The following is a 12,787-nucleotide window of genomic DNA, read 5'->3' on the forward strand; positions in this document are numbered from 1 at the left end:
TTGAAGGATAAGATGTGAGAGGTTTATCCATAATGAGATACAGAAACATTTGCTTCTAGAAAACTGAGTTACATGCTGGCTGCGGCTGAGGTCTTTTTCACAGCGAGTAGTAGTTAGAGGGAACGGAAAATGGCTGACATATTCAAAAGCACTGTTTTAAGTGAACCACAATGGCTATAAACTGAATTTCTCACCATGTTGGCTACTCATCTCTAGATGTGGTAAGACGTATGTTACATATTTACAACACTTATCTACAAGGGGACCAAAACTTGATAAGAGAGCTCTTCAATATAACAGAAAAAACACAATCCAATGGCTGGAACTTGAAGCTAGACAAAGTCATACTAGAAATCAAGTGCAATCTTAACAATGAGGGTAACTTAACCACTGGAAAAACTTACCAAGGGTTGGGATGGAGCCCTGGAAACTTTTCAATCAAGACTTTTTGGGGGGTAAATGATTCTCTAGTTCAAATTTATTCAAGCAAGTCTTATGGCCTGTGTTTACACAAGAGGTCAGACTAAATCACAATGGTCCTTTCTGGCCTTGTAATCACAAATTATTTGTACAACAAATATAATTGCTGTCTGTGAATTTAATAAGGAAGTTAGGGAAAAGAATTAACACCTTACTGACACTTCTCCTCGAGTCATAACTACAACTGCTGCTTTCACTGTCAAGTTCTAACTACTCTAAGCACCACTAAGAGAGAGTGATCTTGACTGCTGTCAGCTAAAGGCTGATTGCAGAACAGCAGGGGTGGCTGGAATTGGCAGAATGAAAATAGCTGGATTGTTCGATTCACAGCTGGAGTGTGGACTGCTTGGGCTAGCTAGAGGCCCTTGTTTAGAGGGATAGCTAGGATGGTCCAGCCAGTTTTACTAAAACCTGTTCCTCTCGGCAGTTTTGTTAGTACCATCTTTGTGACTGGCCACCCAGCTGGTTACCACTTATCAGTTGATGTCAAGCAGTGTACGAATGAACACGTGTATGCGATGCATGTATCATAGCTGGGTCCTCCCTCATTAAGATCCTAAGACCAGATCTTAGCTTGCACTACTTAGTGCAAAGTATGACGTACCTAATTCAATGAGGAAGCAGCCTGCAGAAAGCACAGCATAGCTGGACCTTCCAATACTGAGGAGCGGTTCCTAGGCCCACACTGAAAAGCTGGCCCTCAAGGTACAGGGGATAGTGGGAAAGGCAACTGGGCACTTTTCCAGCTATAGTTATCAAACCCCTGCAATGTCAGTCCATACCTCCCACGCACTGTGACAACTGTAATGGCAGCAGTCGGGGAGAAATGTCTTATACAGAAAGTGAAGTTTACAGAGGCCTTTTTAGAGTCACTCCTACTCCTGAGTACTCCTCTTGACTAAAATAATCCCCTCTATCTCCACTAGTGAAACTGCACAGACCCCAAACTTCCATTTAGCTAGGAGGATAAACAAATGAGAATTACCAAGTCAATTTGCTTTTTCTTCCTAGAATAATTAAACTATTTAACATCCTTTCATACCTTTACCCATAACTAATGTCATGAAAGTTTTGATTTTGAATTGCTAACATTTTTGTCTTCATAATCTGAACATGGTAACTTAACTTATTTTGATTCCTATGTGACAATCCAAGCTGGATATGAGTCAACAGTGTGCCCTTGTTGCCAAGAAGGCTAATGGCATTTTCGGCTGTATAAGTAGGGGCATTGCCAGCAGATCAAGGGATGTGATCATTCCCCTCTATTCGGCATTGGTGAGTCCTCATCTGGAGTACTGTGTCCGGTTTTGGGCCCCACGCTACAAGAAGGATGTGGAAAAATTGGAAAGAGTCTAGCGGAGGGCAACAAAAATGATTAGGGGGCTGGAGCACATGACTTATGAGGAGAGGCTGATAGAACTGGGATTGTTTAGTCTGCAGCAGAGAAGAATGAGGGGGGATTTGATAGCTGCTTTCAACTACCTGAAAGGGGGTTCCAAATAGGATGGATCCTAGACCAGTGTTTCTCAAACTGGGGTCGCCGCTTGTGTAGGGAAAGCCCCTGGCGGGCCGGGCCAGTTTGTTTACTGGAAGGGGCGGCCAGTAAGTCCCTTGGCCTGCGCCGCTTCCAGTGGCTCCGATTGGCCTGGAGCAGCAAACCGCGGCCAGTGGGAGCCACGATCGGCCAGACCTGCGGACGGGGCAGGTAAACAAACCGACCCGGCCCGCCACGGGCTTTCCCTACACAAGCGGCGACCCCAGTTTGAGAAACACTGATCTAGACTGTTCTCAATGGTACCAGATGACAGAACAAGGAGTAACGGTCTCAAGTTGCACTGGGGGAGGTTTAGGTTGGATATTGGGAAAAACCTTTTCACTAGGAGGGTGGTGAAGCACTGGAATGGGTTACCTAGGGAGGTGGTGGAATCTCCTTCCTTAGAGGTTTTTAAGGTCAGGCATGACGAAGCCCTGGCTGGGATGATTTAGTGGGGCTTGATCCTGCTTTGAGCAGGGGGTTGGACTAGATGACCTCCTGAGCTCCCTTCCAACCCTAATATTCTGTGATTCTATGATTCAACTGCTAAAATAGACAGAGCACTCAAACTGCCTTAAATGTAAATCCATTTCACTAAAGTGAAAAGAAAAGGATGCAAATTGAGGAAAGTCAGTAGCTTTGGACAGTATGTAGGATGTACTGATCCTGCTCATAAGAACAGCAGAGAGATGGTTCAATCTACATACCTGTTCTCTTGCAGAAACAAAACCTAACAGTCTGAATTATAGTGGGATTCCTGGCTGATTGAGAAAAAAAATTGTAGCATCTGTTATAGCTGTCATTTTGGAGAGCAGTTCGTTAAAGGGGAAGTGCAATTTAACCTAACAAACTCTAACAAGCCCAATAAAATGCAAGTTGGTCTTATTTCTTGATACTTATCTCTATCAACTGTCCCAATTCATGGCCCATCTGGGTATGGAAACTGTATGGTGGGCCACGAATGCTCACAAAATTAGGGCTGGGGTGCAGGAGGGGGTGAGGACTCTGGCTGGGAGTGCAGGCTCTGGGGTGGGGCCAGAAATGAGGAGTTCAGGGTGCAGGGATGGAGGGCTCCGGCTGGAGGTGCGGGTTCTGGGGTGGGGCTGAGGGATTTGGGGTGTAGGAGGGTGCTCCAGGCTGGGACCAAGGGGTTTGGAGGGTGGGAGGGAGATCGGGGCTGGGACGGGGGTTGGGGCATGGGGTGCGGAGAGGGCTCTGGCTCAGGGTGCGGGCTCTGGGGTGGGGGCAGAAATGAGGAGTTCAGGGTGCAGGAGGGGGCTTCGGGCTGGGGCAGGGGCACTGGAGGGGTCAGGGGTGCAGGCTCCGGGCAGCGCTTACCTCAAGCAGCTCCTGGAAGCAGCGGCATGTCCCCACTCCGGCTTCTATGCGGAGGTGCGGCCAGGCGGCTCTGTGTGCTGCCCCATCCGCAGATGTCACCCCTGCAGCTCCCATTAGCCGCAGTTCCCAGCCAATGGGAGCTGTGGGGGTGGCGCTTGGGGTAGGGGCAGCGCGCAGAGCCCCCTGGTTGCCCCTAAACACAGGAGCCACAGGGGGGACATGCTGCTGCTTCCGGGAGCCTTGGCACGTCTGAGCGGAGCGGCCTCCGAACCCACTCCCCGGCTGGAGCGCGGGAGCAGAGCAAGCCCCAGATACAGCTCCCCAGCAGGAGCTCGAGGGCCAGAAGTGGCCCCCAGGTCATAGTTTGCCCACTCCTGGATCTAGCCTATACAATGGCTCCAGTTTTATACTTATTTAGATAAACTCATGGCTGCATCTGAGATGTGGAGCTGGGTGAGATTGTAATTTGTTTCACAACTGAATCTTTACTGAAGTGTTTGAGCATTTACTAACAAGACTATTCTGCTTAACCAATCAAATCCTGCAAAAAAAGTCATGAAAGGTCTGCTGCAGCTAAGAGGATACTAGCAAGATTAGTAGAGTAAAAAGTTGACTGTGAGAAATACTGTACTTCACCTCTCCCTTGCTCACACAATATATTTGTAAAGAAAAGACAGTGACTTGGTAGACAAATAGCTGGCTTGTTTATCTCCTAAAACCATAAACCATGAGTACACTGCTTTGATCGATACTAGCTGGGTCACACTATGTTATGCTACCTACCTGCATTAAAGCAAAATCCTCAAGATGAGGACTTGGGGAGTACAGATTCCTAGCCCACTTGTGAGATTTTTGTGCCACTGAATCTGAACCCTAACCCTAGCCTTGATCTAATTACCACCACCTCCCAACATGTTTACGAAGTACTGAGACAGAAAAAGCCTCTCCACAAAATGCTCGTGCAGCTAAAACACTAGAAGACCATTAAAAAGCAGCACTGTTGACACATTCATAAGGACACTTTAATTTTCTTATCAGGTCTTTATTTTGAACCGTCACTTTCTCTTTCCCTGAGGGCTTGTCTTCACTACTAGGGAGATCCACGCTGCTGCAATCGATGCAATGGTTGTTGATTTAGCGGGTCTGGTGAAGACCCGCTAAATCGATGGCAGAGCACTCTCTCGTCGACTTCGGTACTCCAGTTCTGAGAAGAGTAAAGTAAGTCGACCAGAGAGCATCTCCTGTTGACACAGCGCAGTGAAGAACATGGGGCAAGTCGACCTAAGGTATCTCAAGTCTAGTTAAGTTATTCACATAGCTGGAATAGTGTAACTTAGGTCGACTTACCCCGGTAGTGTAGACAAGACCTTAGAGGCAGTAGTTTCAGATATTCTGATAGTTTCATCATGCACTTCCTTACCTCAGTGACGTAAGTGTCAGTTAAATTGGAGTGGGAATCCTCTTCACGTTTGAGGTCTGTATCTGAAATCTCCTCTTCAGTTCTTACCATCACCCCATCTAACAGTTCGGTGCTATTTCTGCCACTGAATTTGGAGGAGTCATCGTCAATGTAGGCAGACTGCTCTTCATCACTCAGCTTGGACTGATGGATGTCATGTGGAAAAGTATCTGCTTCCAGGGTACTTGGAGGATCTGTCAGGTCAGCTGACTGAATATGTGAATCGACAGTAAGTTCTGCCTGGGTTACGGAGGAGATGTCTTCAGTAGCAACAGTGCGAATTATGACACTCGGTGTGTGGCACTGCACTGTGACATTATCACTTGCGTTCAGCAAATGTTCTGGCTGTAAGAAGCATTAACAAAAGATACAAAATAAATAGTATTTAGCACTTTGTTGGTTTTTCCACCTATCTTTAGTCAAACACAAGTTATTGGGGTCAATACATGGGTAACTGGGTGAAATTTAATGGTCTGTGACATATAGGAGATCAGACTAGATGCTCTGATGGTCCCTTCTGGCCTTCAACTCTATGAATCTGCAACCTGGTTGAAACTGTTCTATCTAGTTTACAGAGGAGTAAATAAAGAGAGGCATAGCGAGGTAAAGAGAATCAGTGGCAGAACTGCGGCTAGAACCAGGGGAGTCCTGAATCTCCATCCTGTGATCTCACCACTACACAACATTTCTTCCTTCCTGTTTGTAACAAAGAAGGATAGTGATAAGCTTAAGTATTATTTAACTTGAGACAGAAAAATCATCAGCAGGGATCAAACCAGATACCTTCAGCACCAAAGCACGAGCTCATACCACTTGAGCTAAGTGGTTACAGTTAAAATAATAGTCCTAGATTCAGGAGATCAGAGTACTATTTCTATAGCTGCAACAAATTTCCTACATGACTTTCAATATCTGTTAGCTTTCCCCCTCTGCTAACCAGGCACAATACTTCCCTACCTTACAAAGGTTGTGGGAGGATAAATTAATTCATAGATGTGAAGATTTCAGTGATAAGATCTTAGAAAATCCTATAAATAAAAAGTTGTAGGTAACAGATTTTAATTTTGTTGAGGCCAACCACTAGATGGAGACATCACATGTTTAAACCAGTTTAATCTTCAGCCAAAGAACTAATCTCCAGTAAGGTCTATACCCATGCCAAATGTTAAACTTCAGCAAGTTTTCTGCAGCCTGTGGTTTGAAGAGTTTTTGTTTTTTAATGGGAAATTCTCACTCTTCAATATTTTTAAATGGCCAAAATAATTGTACTCTACCTGTGACTGGAGAGTGAGCATGGAAAATTTCAGCTCCAGAGGGAATATTATGGAAAGTTATGAGCATGTCAGAAAGGTGTATGCATTGGGAACTACTTCGTAACCTTAGCATACGGAGGTAACTAGGGACCTGCTGTAACCACAGCGGCTGACAGGCAATAATTATTAGCCCACCCTTTTCCCAAGATGTTTCAGCATTCTAACTCTTCAAGATACGTACGGATAAGGCATGGACTATGATCTGCTCTGGGGAGGCAGGAGCAGCAGCAGCTGTCAGGGTCACTGTGGGACTGGTAGTCAGTGTTAAAGGAAGGCCTTGGTTTGAGCTTGTCTGTAGTAAGTAAGTGCCGGGAGTTCCAGTAGGCTGGAGATGGAAGGACTAAGAAAGGGGAAAAAAAGGTCAATACAAAGATTCCCCACTTCCTGAACCATGTTAGCGCACTCACTTATAGGGAATCCAGCTAGCTAGAAATCATACTGAAATAACTCCTTCCCTGTGTTACTTACCACAATTTAATTGGAGTAACTGTAAAACCTCATTTTTCTTCAACAAACTAAATTAGCTAAATTAGTGAAGAACTAATTATCTGTAATCCTGGCAACTGCCTCTCTGCACTAAGGACTTTCTCCTATGGGGTAGTGCAGGGTTCAGTTTAGTCCCCTCTCCTGTTCAGCAATGGATAGAAGAGTTAACAAGGGGACATAATTAAACTGGAGTGAAAATCCTGAACTGCGTTGGTGAAGAATCTTTTCACACATCTTACAGTGAAATGACACTCTGGTGAAAGCAGGTTCTGCTATCGTAAATCCACTTGGAATACAGCAATTTGCACCCACTGGTAGGTTACTTGTCTGCTCCTCTGCTGGGACATGATCCAGCTCCCATTGAAGTCAATGGAAAGGTCCAATGGGAGTTGGATTGGGCCCTGGCTGACCAAATGGAAACGGGGAGGAGATAAAAGATTCCAGTATCCCATGGGGGGAAAGATAAGGAGAGATTCTTGACTTCCTGGTCTTGCTCCCAGAGAGGAGTGAAGAGGAGACAGGCCACTCTTGCTACAGCTGTTCAGTGAGGATATGGCCTCACAGAGCCCTCAATCACATTTGCCACTGCCTGCAGGAATAGTAGAGAGACTGTGCCCTATCAATAGTGGGATGAATGGTACAGGCACAGAGGAATCTTTTGCCAGCAAGGGTCTTTCATGTTATAAACTCCTCTTATAAGAAAGATTTTTATTAAAAAAAATATTACACACACACTGCTACAAGATGGTTTCACAAGAGTTAATATTTCACATTGAACCTTCACAGCTCTAACTAATTACAACTAGGTCCACATTTTGCTCTGGATTTTGTAACAGAAGTTTACTTCAGAATCACCATTAAACTTTCCCTCCTCCCTCCCCCATTCTGGAAATCAGCTACAAAAATTTAACAATTTAACCACATTTAAAGGATAAGTGTGATATTGCAAGGCAAGTTCTCTGTTACTTACTGGGAGAATCTCAAAGGTCTGTAGTGTTCCACTATTCAGTGTTATTGTCTCAGAGTCGACAGCAGCAGCAGGAGAATCAGCTGAGGCTATGGGAGTAGGAAAAAAACAAAAAAACACATGTAAACCAAAACGTGTCAGCACAGAAGGGTGTCAAGCAGGGTACTGCTACTTCCAGTGCTGAGAGAAAGGAAGCTGACTGCAGTACTAATGCCAAGGTGCTCTAGTCTGTATCTAGAATACAACACTCTTTAAAGAAGCCATCTTACATGAGATGGAAATAGAGGGAAGAAAGTATGATTAAAAACAAAATGATATTTAAGGGATCTAATGATTTATGTTTGTAATGACATTTTAAAGAAATAATATTCTGGAATAAGTATCCATAAGACCACCCTATAGGTCAGAGCCTCAGCTGGTGTAAATCAGTGATAAGTCAATGCAGTTATGTTCTGTGTTGATCCACACCGGCTGAAAATTGGCCCTATATTTGCGTTCCTTTCTGTCCTCCTATAATGTGTATGTGCACCAATGGATAAAGTGCAAGATGCACTCAAGTATATTTAATCACATTGTATGTAATGGCTGCAACCTACTGAAGGTACAAATGCTAATACTATAGGAGCCTGACTGTTTCACTGGGTTACTGAAAGCAATTTGAACAGGAAGGAGGCTATTACATAGCAGCTCCTAAAGTTAGACATTTTTAAATCAGCAGGTCCAGATAATTTGCTTCCCACAAGTTTTAGAAGAGCTGGCTGAGGAGCAATCTAGACTGTTAATTTTGATTTTCCATATATTGTGGAAAACTGGGGAAGTTTCTGAGGGCTGGATAAAAGCTAATGTCCTGCCAACATTTAAAAAGGGTAATCAGGATGACTCAAGTAATTATAGTTAGGGCTCCATGTCTGTCACGGAGGTTGCAGAAGTCACAGATTCTGTGACTTTCCGTGACCGCCGTGATTTCTGCAGAGGCCAGTGTGGCTGACCCCAGGGCCGCCCAAGCAACTGGCCCCAGGGACCGCCTGAGCAACAGCTGGTGCGGCTGGCCCCACATGCAGCCGGAGCTGCTACTGTTGGCGGCCCCCAGCCGCTGACCCCTGGGCGGCCAAAGCAGCCGCTGCTTGGCAGCCCCCGGCAACTGTTGCCACTGGCCCCACCTCCCTAGCAGCGACCCCCTGGGGCACCCCTCGCAGCAGTGCCCCCTCCCAAGATTTAGTCATGGGTATTTATAGTATAAGTCATGGACCGGTCACAGGCAGCGAATTTTTGTTTATTGCCTGTGACCTGTCCATGACCTTTACTAAAAATACCCATGACCAAATCATAGCCTTAATTATAGGCACTGGGCAAAATGATGGATTTGCTGGTACAACACTCGATTAATAAAGAATCAACACAGAATCATATAATTAATGCCAAGCAACACTGGTTTATGGAAAATAGATCTCGTCACAAACTTCAGATTTTTGATGAGATTACAAGTTTGGTTGATAAAGATGAATAGTGTTGATGTAATATACTTAGGCCATGTCCACAATGCTGCTGGGAGTGAGCATCCAGGCCCAAATAGACAGACTTGTGCTGGTGAGGCTCGAACTAGTGTGCTAAAAATAAGTGTGGACACTGGGGCATTGGTGGAGGCACAGGGTAGCGACTTGAACTCAGACCCAGTGGGGCAGGTGGGTCCGAGCTCAGATGGCTAGCCTGAGCCTCTGCCAGTGCCCCTACATGCACACTGCTATTTTTAGTGCACTGACTCTAACCCCACTAGCGCAAGTCTGTCTACCTGAGCGGAGAGGCTCATTCCCAGCTGCAGTGTAAGTGTACCCTTAGACTTCTATAAGGCATGGAATTGGTACCGCATGACACTTTGAACTGATAGGTCTTCAAATGTAATTGTAAATGAAATCATCCCTGAATAGGTGTGTTTCTAGAGGGATCTTGCAGGGATCAGTTTTTGTCTCCATTCTAACATTTTTACCAGTGACCTGGAAGAAAACATAAAAGCATTACTGATAAAAGTGTGCGGATGACACAAAGATTGGGGAAGTGGTAAATAATGAAGAAGGCAAGTCACTGACACAGAGCGATCTGGATTGCTTGGTAAGTTGGGGAACAAGGAAACAATGTGTGTTTCAGTTTGGCCAAACGTAAGGTCAAACATCTAGGAATAAAAAATATAGGCCATACTTACAGGATGGGACACTCTACCCACAATGAGTCTGACAAAGACTTAGGGGTTCATGATGAATAATCAGCTGAACACGAGCTCCCATTGTGATGCTGTGGCCAAATGGGCTAATGGAGTTTACGTTATCTCTGCATTTGGCACTCGTGCAAACATTACTCAAATACTGTGTCCAGTTCTAATGTCCACACCCCTCAAGAAAGGTGTTGAAAAATTGGAGAGGGTTCAGAGGACAGCTCTGAGATGATTAAAAGGTTTGGAAAACATGCCTAGCAGCAAGAGGCTCAAGGAGCTCAATCTATGTAGATTAAAGTAAAATTTAATTAATTAAATTATTAAGCAATGGAAAGATTTACCAAGGGTTATGGTAGATTCTCCGTCACTGGAAATTTTTAAATCAAGATTTTCTAAACTCTATGCTGTAGTTTAACCACAGCTATTGGACTTGAAGCAGTAAATAATTCAGAGAAGCCCTATGGCCTTAAAAATCTACGAATATCTGATCTTGGGAGAGAGAAGCAAGAGTCATGGTTTATGCCAAGTTGTGTTTCCATAATTACAGACGCTTTCTGCTATCCACTGGTTTGGAATTAGTACTTCCCAGAATATTAGTGCATAGAACGTGGACTCATGTCTGCACTATATGGAGCCAGTAAAAAAAAGTGAAGGTATAAACCTTCCGTTTCAATGCACTTTATCAGCAGGGAAGCACAGCAGCACACATTTCCCAGCATTTTTGTTTGAGTAGTGTGAGTTATGCCAAAAGAAATATGCCCACTTTAAAGGAGCCCTGCGAAAAGAAACAAAGGGGTGTGCGCTCTTTTTTGGCTTCTTTATGATGCACAAACAACGTCCCCTCACCCTGCCAGTGTTTGTTTTTTACACTGGAAATGCAGGTCTTATCTGCTTTGGAAAACTCTGATTGGAGAACTGGCAGGAAAAATAACATCAGAAGTACCCAGGAAGTAAATGTGATTATACTTGTATAGCTTATTTATTCCCCTTCCTGTATGGGAATAAGCTATGCTGTATAAACACTTTTGTAACAGTATCACTGTATTCATACAGGGGGCTTGTGCCACTTTAACAAAGTAGAGTTAAGCAAGAGGTAGAAAATATTAATTTACAGTTTATGAGTTTAAGTGAAAACAAAAGATGAACATAGTAAATTTCCAGAAATTAGAAAGAATGATTAAAAACTTGCATTGCAGTAGAGCCCAGAAGCTCCAAACCCTATGTGCTAGGTACCATACAAACACATATGAAGTAGGAATGAAGTAGTATTTAATAAAAGTAACCGTTAAACTATTAAAATTGTATCGGTTAAACGTTTAACCGTTAACAAGTTCACAATATAGGCATAGGAACTAGGGGTGCGAGGGGCGCTATAGCCTGGCCCCTTACCCCTGTCTGGAACCCCCCCCGCCCTCCCGAGACACGGTCCTGCTCCCGGCCACAGCTCTGGGGGTGGGGAGGGGGGATGGATAGGGGTAAGGGGGCTGGCTTTCAGCTCCCCCACTATTAAAAATGTTCCAGCGCTACTGGTTCACACTGAATCTACCACACATATATATTATCTTTGTCAAGTGCCTTTATTAACAACATAAACAGCCAATCTTATGTGTAAAACCCACTTTTTTACATAATATCCGAGCCGTCCAAAAACACAAAAAAGTCCGATTAGAATTTCAACTCTATTACTGATTTTTGTTAAGAAAAATCAACAATGTTTATATGTTTTGTTGTCAGTCTTGCGTGCAGCCGATTAACAGTAAGGCCAGTGTTGGAAAACACACGTTCTGCAGGCACAAACGTTTCTGGAATGCACAGGTAATTCTTTGCCAGTGTTCCAAGCCTTGGAAAACGCTGTGCATTGACCCCCTCCAATGGACTGCATTCCAAAGAAGGACAAAGCTCCCGGAAGTAATTTTCCAGTTCATTTTCTACTGCATTCTCCTCATTCTCCTTTTTGGTATAATCTTCACCTAAATGCATCACTATAGCACTCTTCTCAGTTTCACGCATTTTCTTCAGCGCTGGCTCTATCGGCTCATCCGGTTCAGCACTTCTTGTTTCAGCCCTAGCACTTAGAGGTTCTTCTATTTCTAACATCGATGCAAGTTGCCGAAGCTTTGATTTTTGGACAACAGGAGAAAGAAACTACACGTGTTTATGGCATGGATCTAACAAGGATGCAATAAGTGCAGGTTTGGCAGTTATGGCAGGATCGCTGGGTTTCATAAGATGCTCCAGAGAGTGACGAACAGCAGCCTTGAAATCAGCGACTTTTCCATTTGCGACAGGAGCTTCGCTTCTGAGGCGAGTTTGGAGAAGACTGTTGCAAATTGAATAAATATTTGAAATCGACACTGACTGTTCAGCAGACATGGCAGTTGTAGCGCATTTTAAAGTGGAAAGTACTGGTATGATATCCTCTATTAATTGCCAATGCTCATCTTGCAGCTGAAGCATTCGGGCATCAGATTGTTTTGTTACAGAGCTATCTGAAAGCGCAGCTGTTATTAGCCCACTGAGTCTTTCGAACACGTCATATACCGAATTCCAGAGAGTTTTACACGACAGGATCAAATGGTGTCGGTTACCCTGAAGCTGTGTTTGTTTTCTTTCAAGTGCTTTTGCAGCCACAGTGCTGTGGTGGAAGTGTGCAACTAATTTATGCGTCTGATGAAGTGGGCATTCATCCACGAAAGCTTATGCTCCAATACTTCTGTTAGTCTTAAAGGTGCCACAGGACCCTCTGTTGCTTTTAACTAATTTACTTGCAGCTGCAACAGCATGATCCACACTACTTGAAGAAAACCCATCATTTATAGCTAGCTGCAAAGTATGGGCAAAACAATTGATAGATTCCCATGTAACATACCTCAATATGTTGGTGAGCACGATGTTGCTTGCATTATTGTGTACGCACGCCAAGACACGGCCTGCCAGACCCCATCTTTCCGCTGTAGTGTTTAATTTTTCAGCAAGGTTTTCCTCTATATGTCGTTCTGCCATA

The 12,787-nt window shown here is 44.3% G+C and overlaps 1 protein-coding gene across 1 annotated transcript in view; it reads right to left on the minus strand.

Annotated features, from left to right (window-relative positions):
- DMTF1 (cyclin D binding myb like transcription factor 1) overlaps nucleotides 1–12,787 on the minus strand; it is a 60,816-nt gene that overhangs the window by 1,174 nt on the left and 46,855 nt on the right. The window contains exons 13-15 of the mRNA XM_024212912.2: nucleotides 7,581–7,666; nucleotides 6,306–6,464; nucleotides 4,773–5,156 (exon numbers count right to left, since the gene is read on the minus strand). Of these exons, the coding sequence (XP_024068680.1) occupies nucleotides 4,773–5,156; nucleotides 6,306–6,464; nucleotides 7,581–7,666 (629 nt within the window). The remainder of the gene's footprint in view (nucleotides 1–4,772; nucleotides 5,157–6,305; nucleotides 6,465–7,580; nucleotides 7,667–12,787) is intronic.

The sequence above is a fragment of the Terrapene carolina genome, unplaced genomic scaffold (assembly GCF_002925995.2).
Source record: "Terrapene carolina triunguis isolate 2854851 unplaced genomic scaffold, T_m_triunguis-2.0 Scaffold68, whole genome shotgun sequence".
In the NCBI taxonomy this organism is placed as follows: Eukaryota; Metazoa; Chordata; order Testudines; family Emydidae; genus Terrapene; species Terrapene triunguis.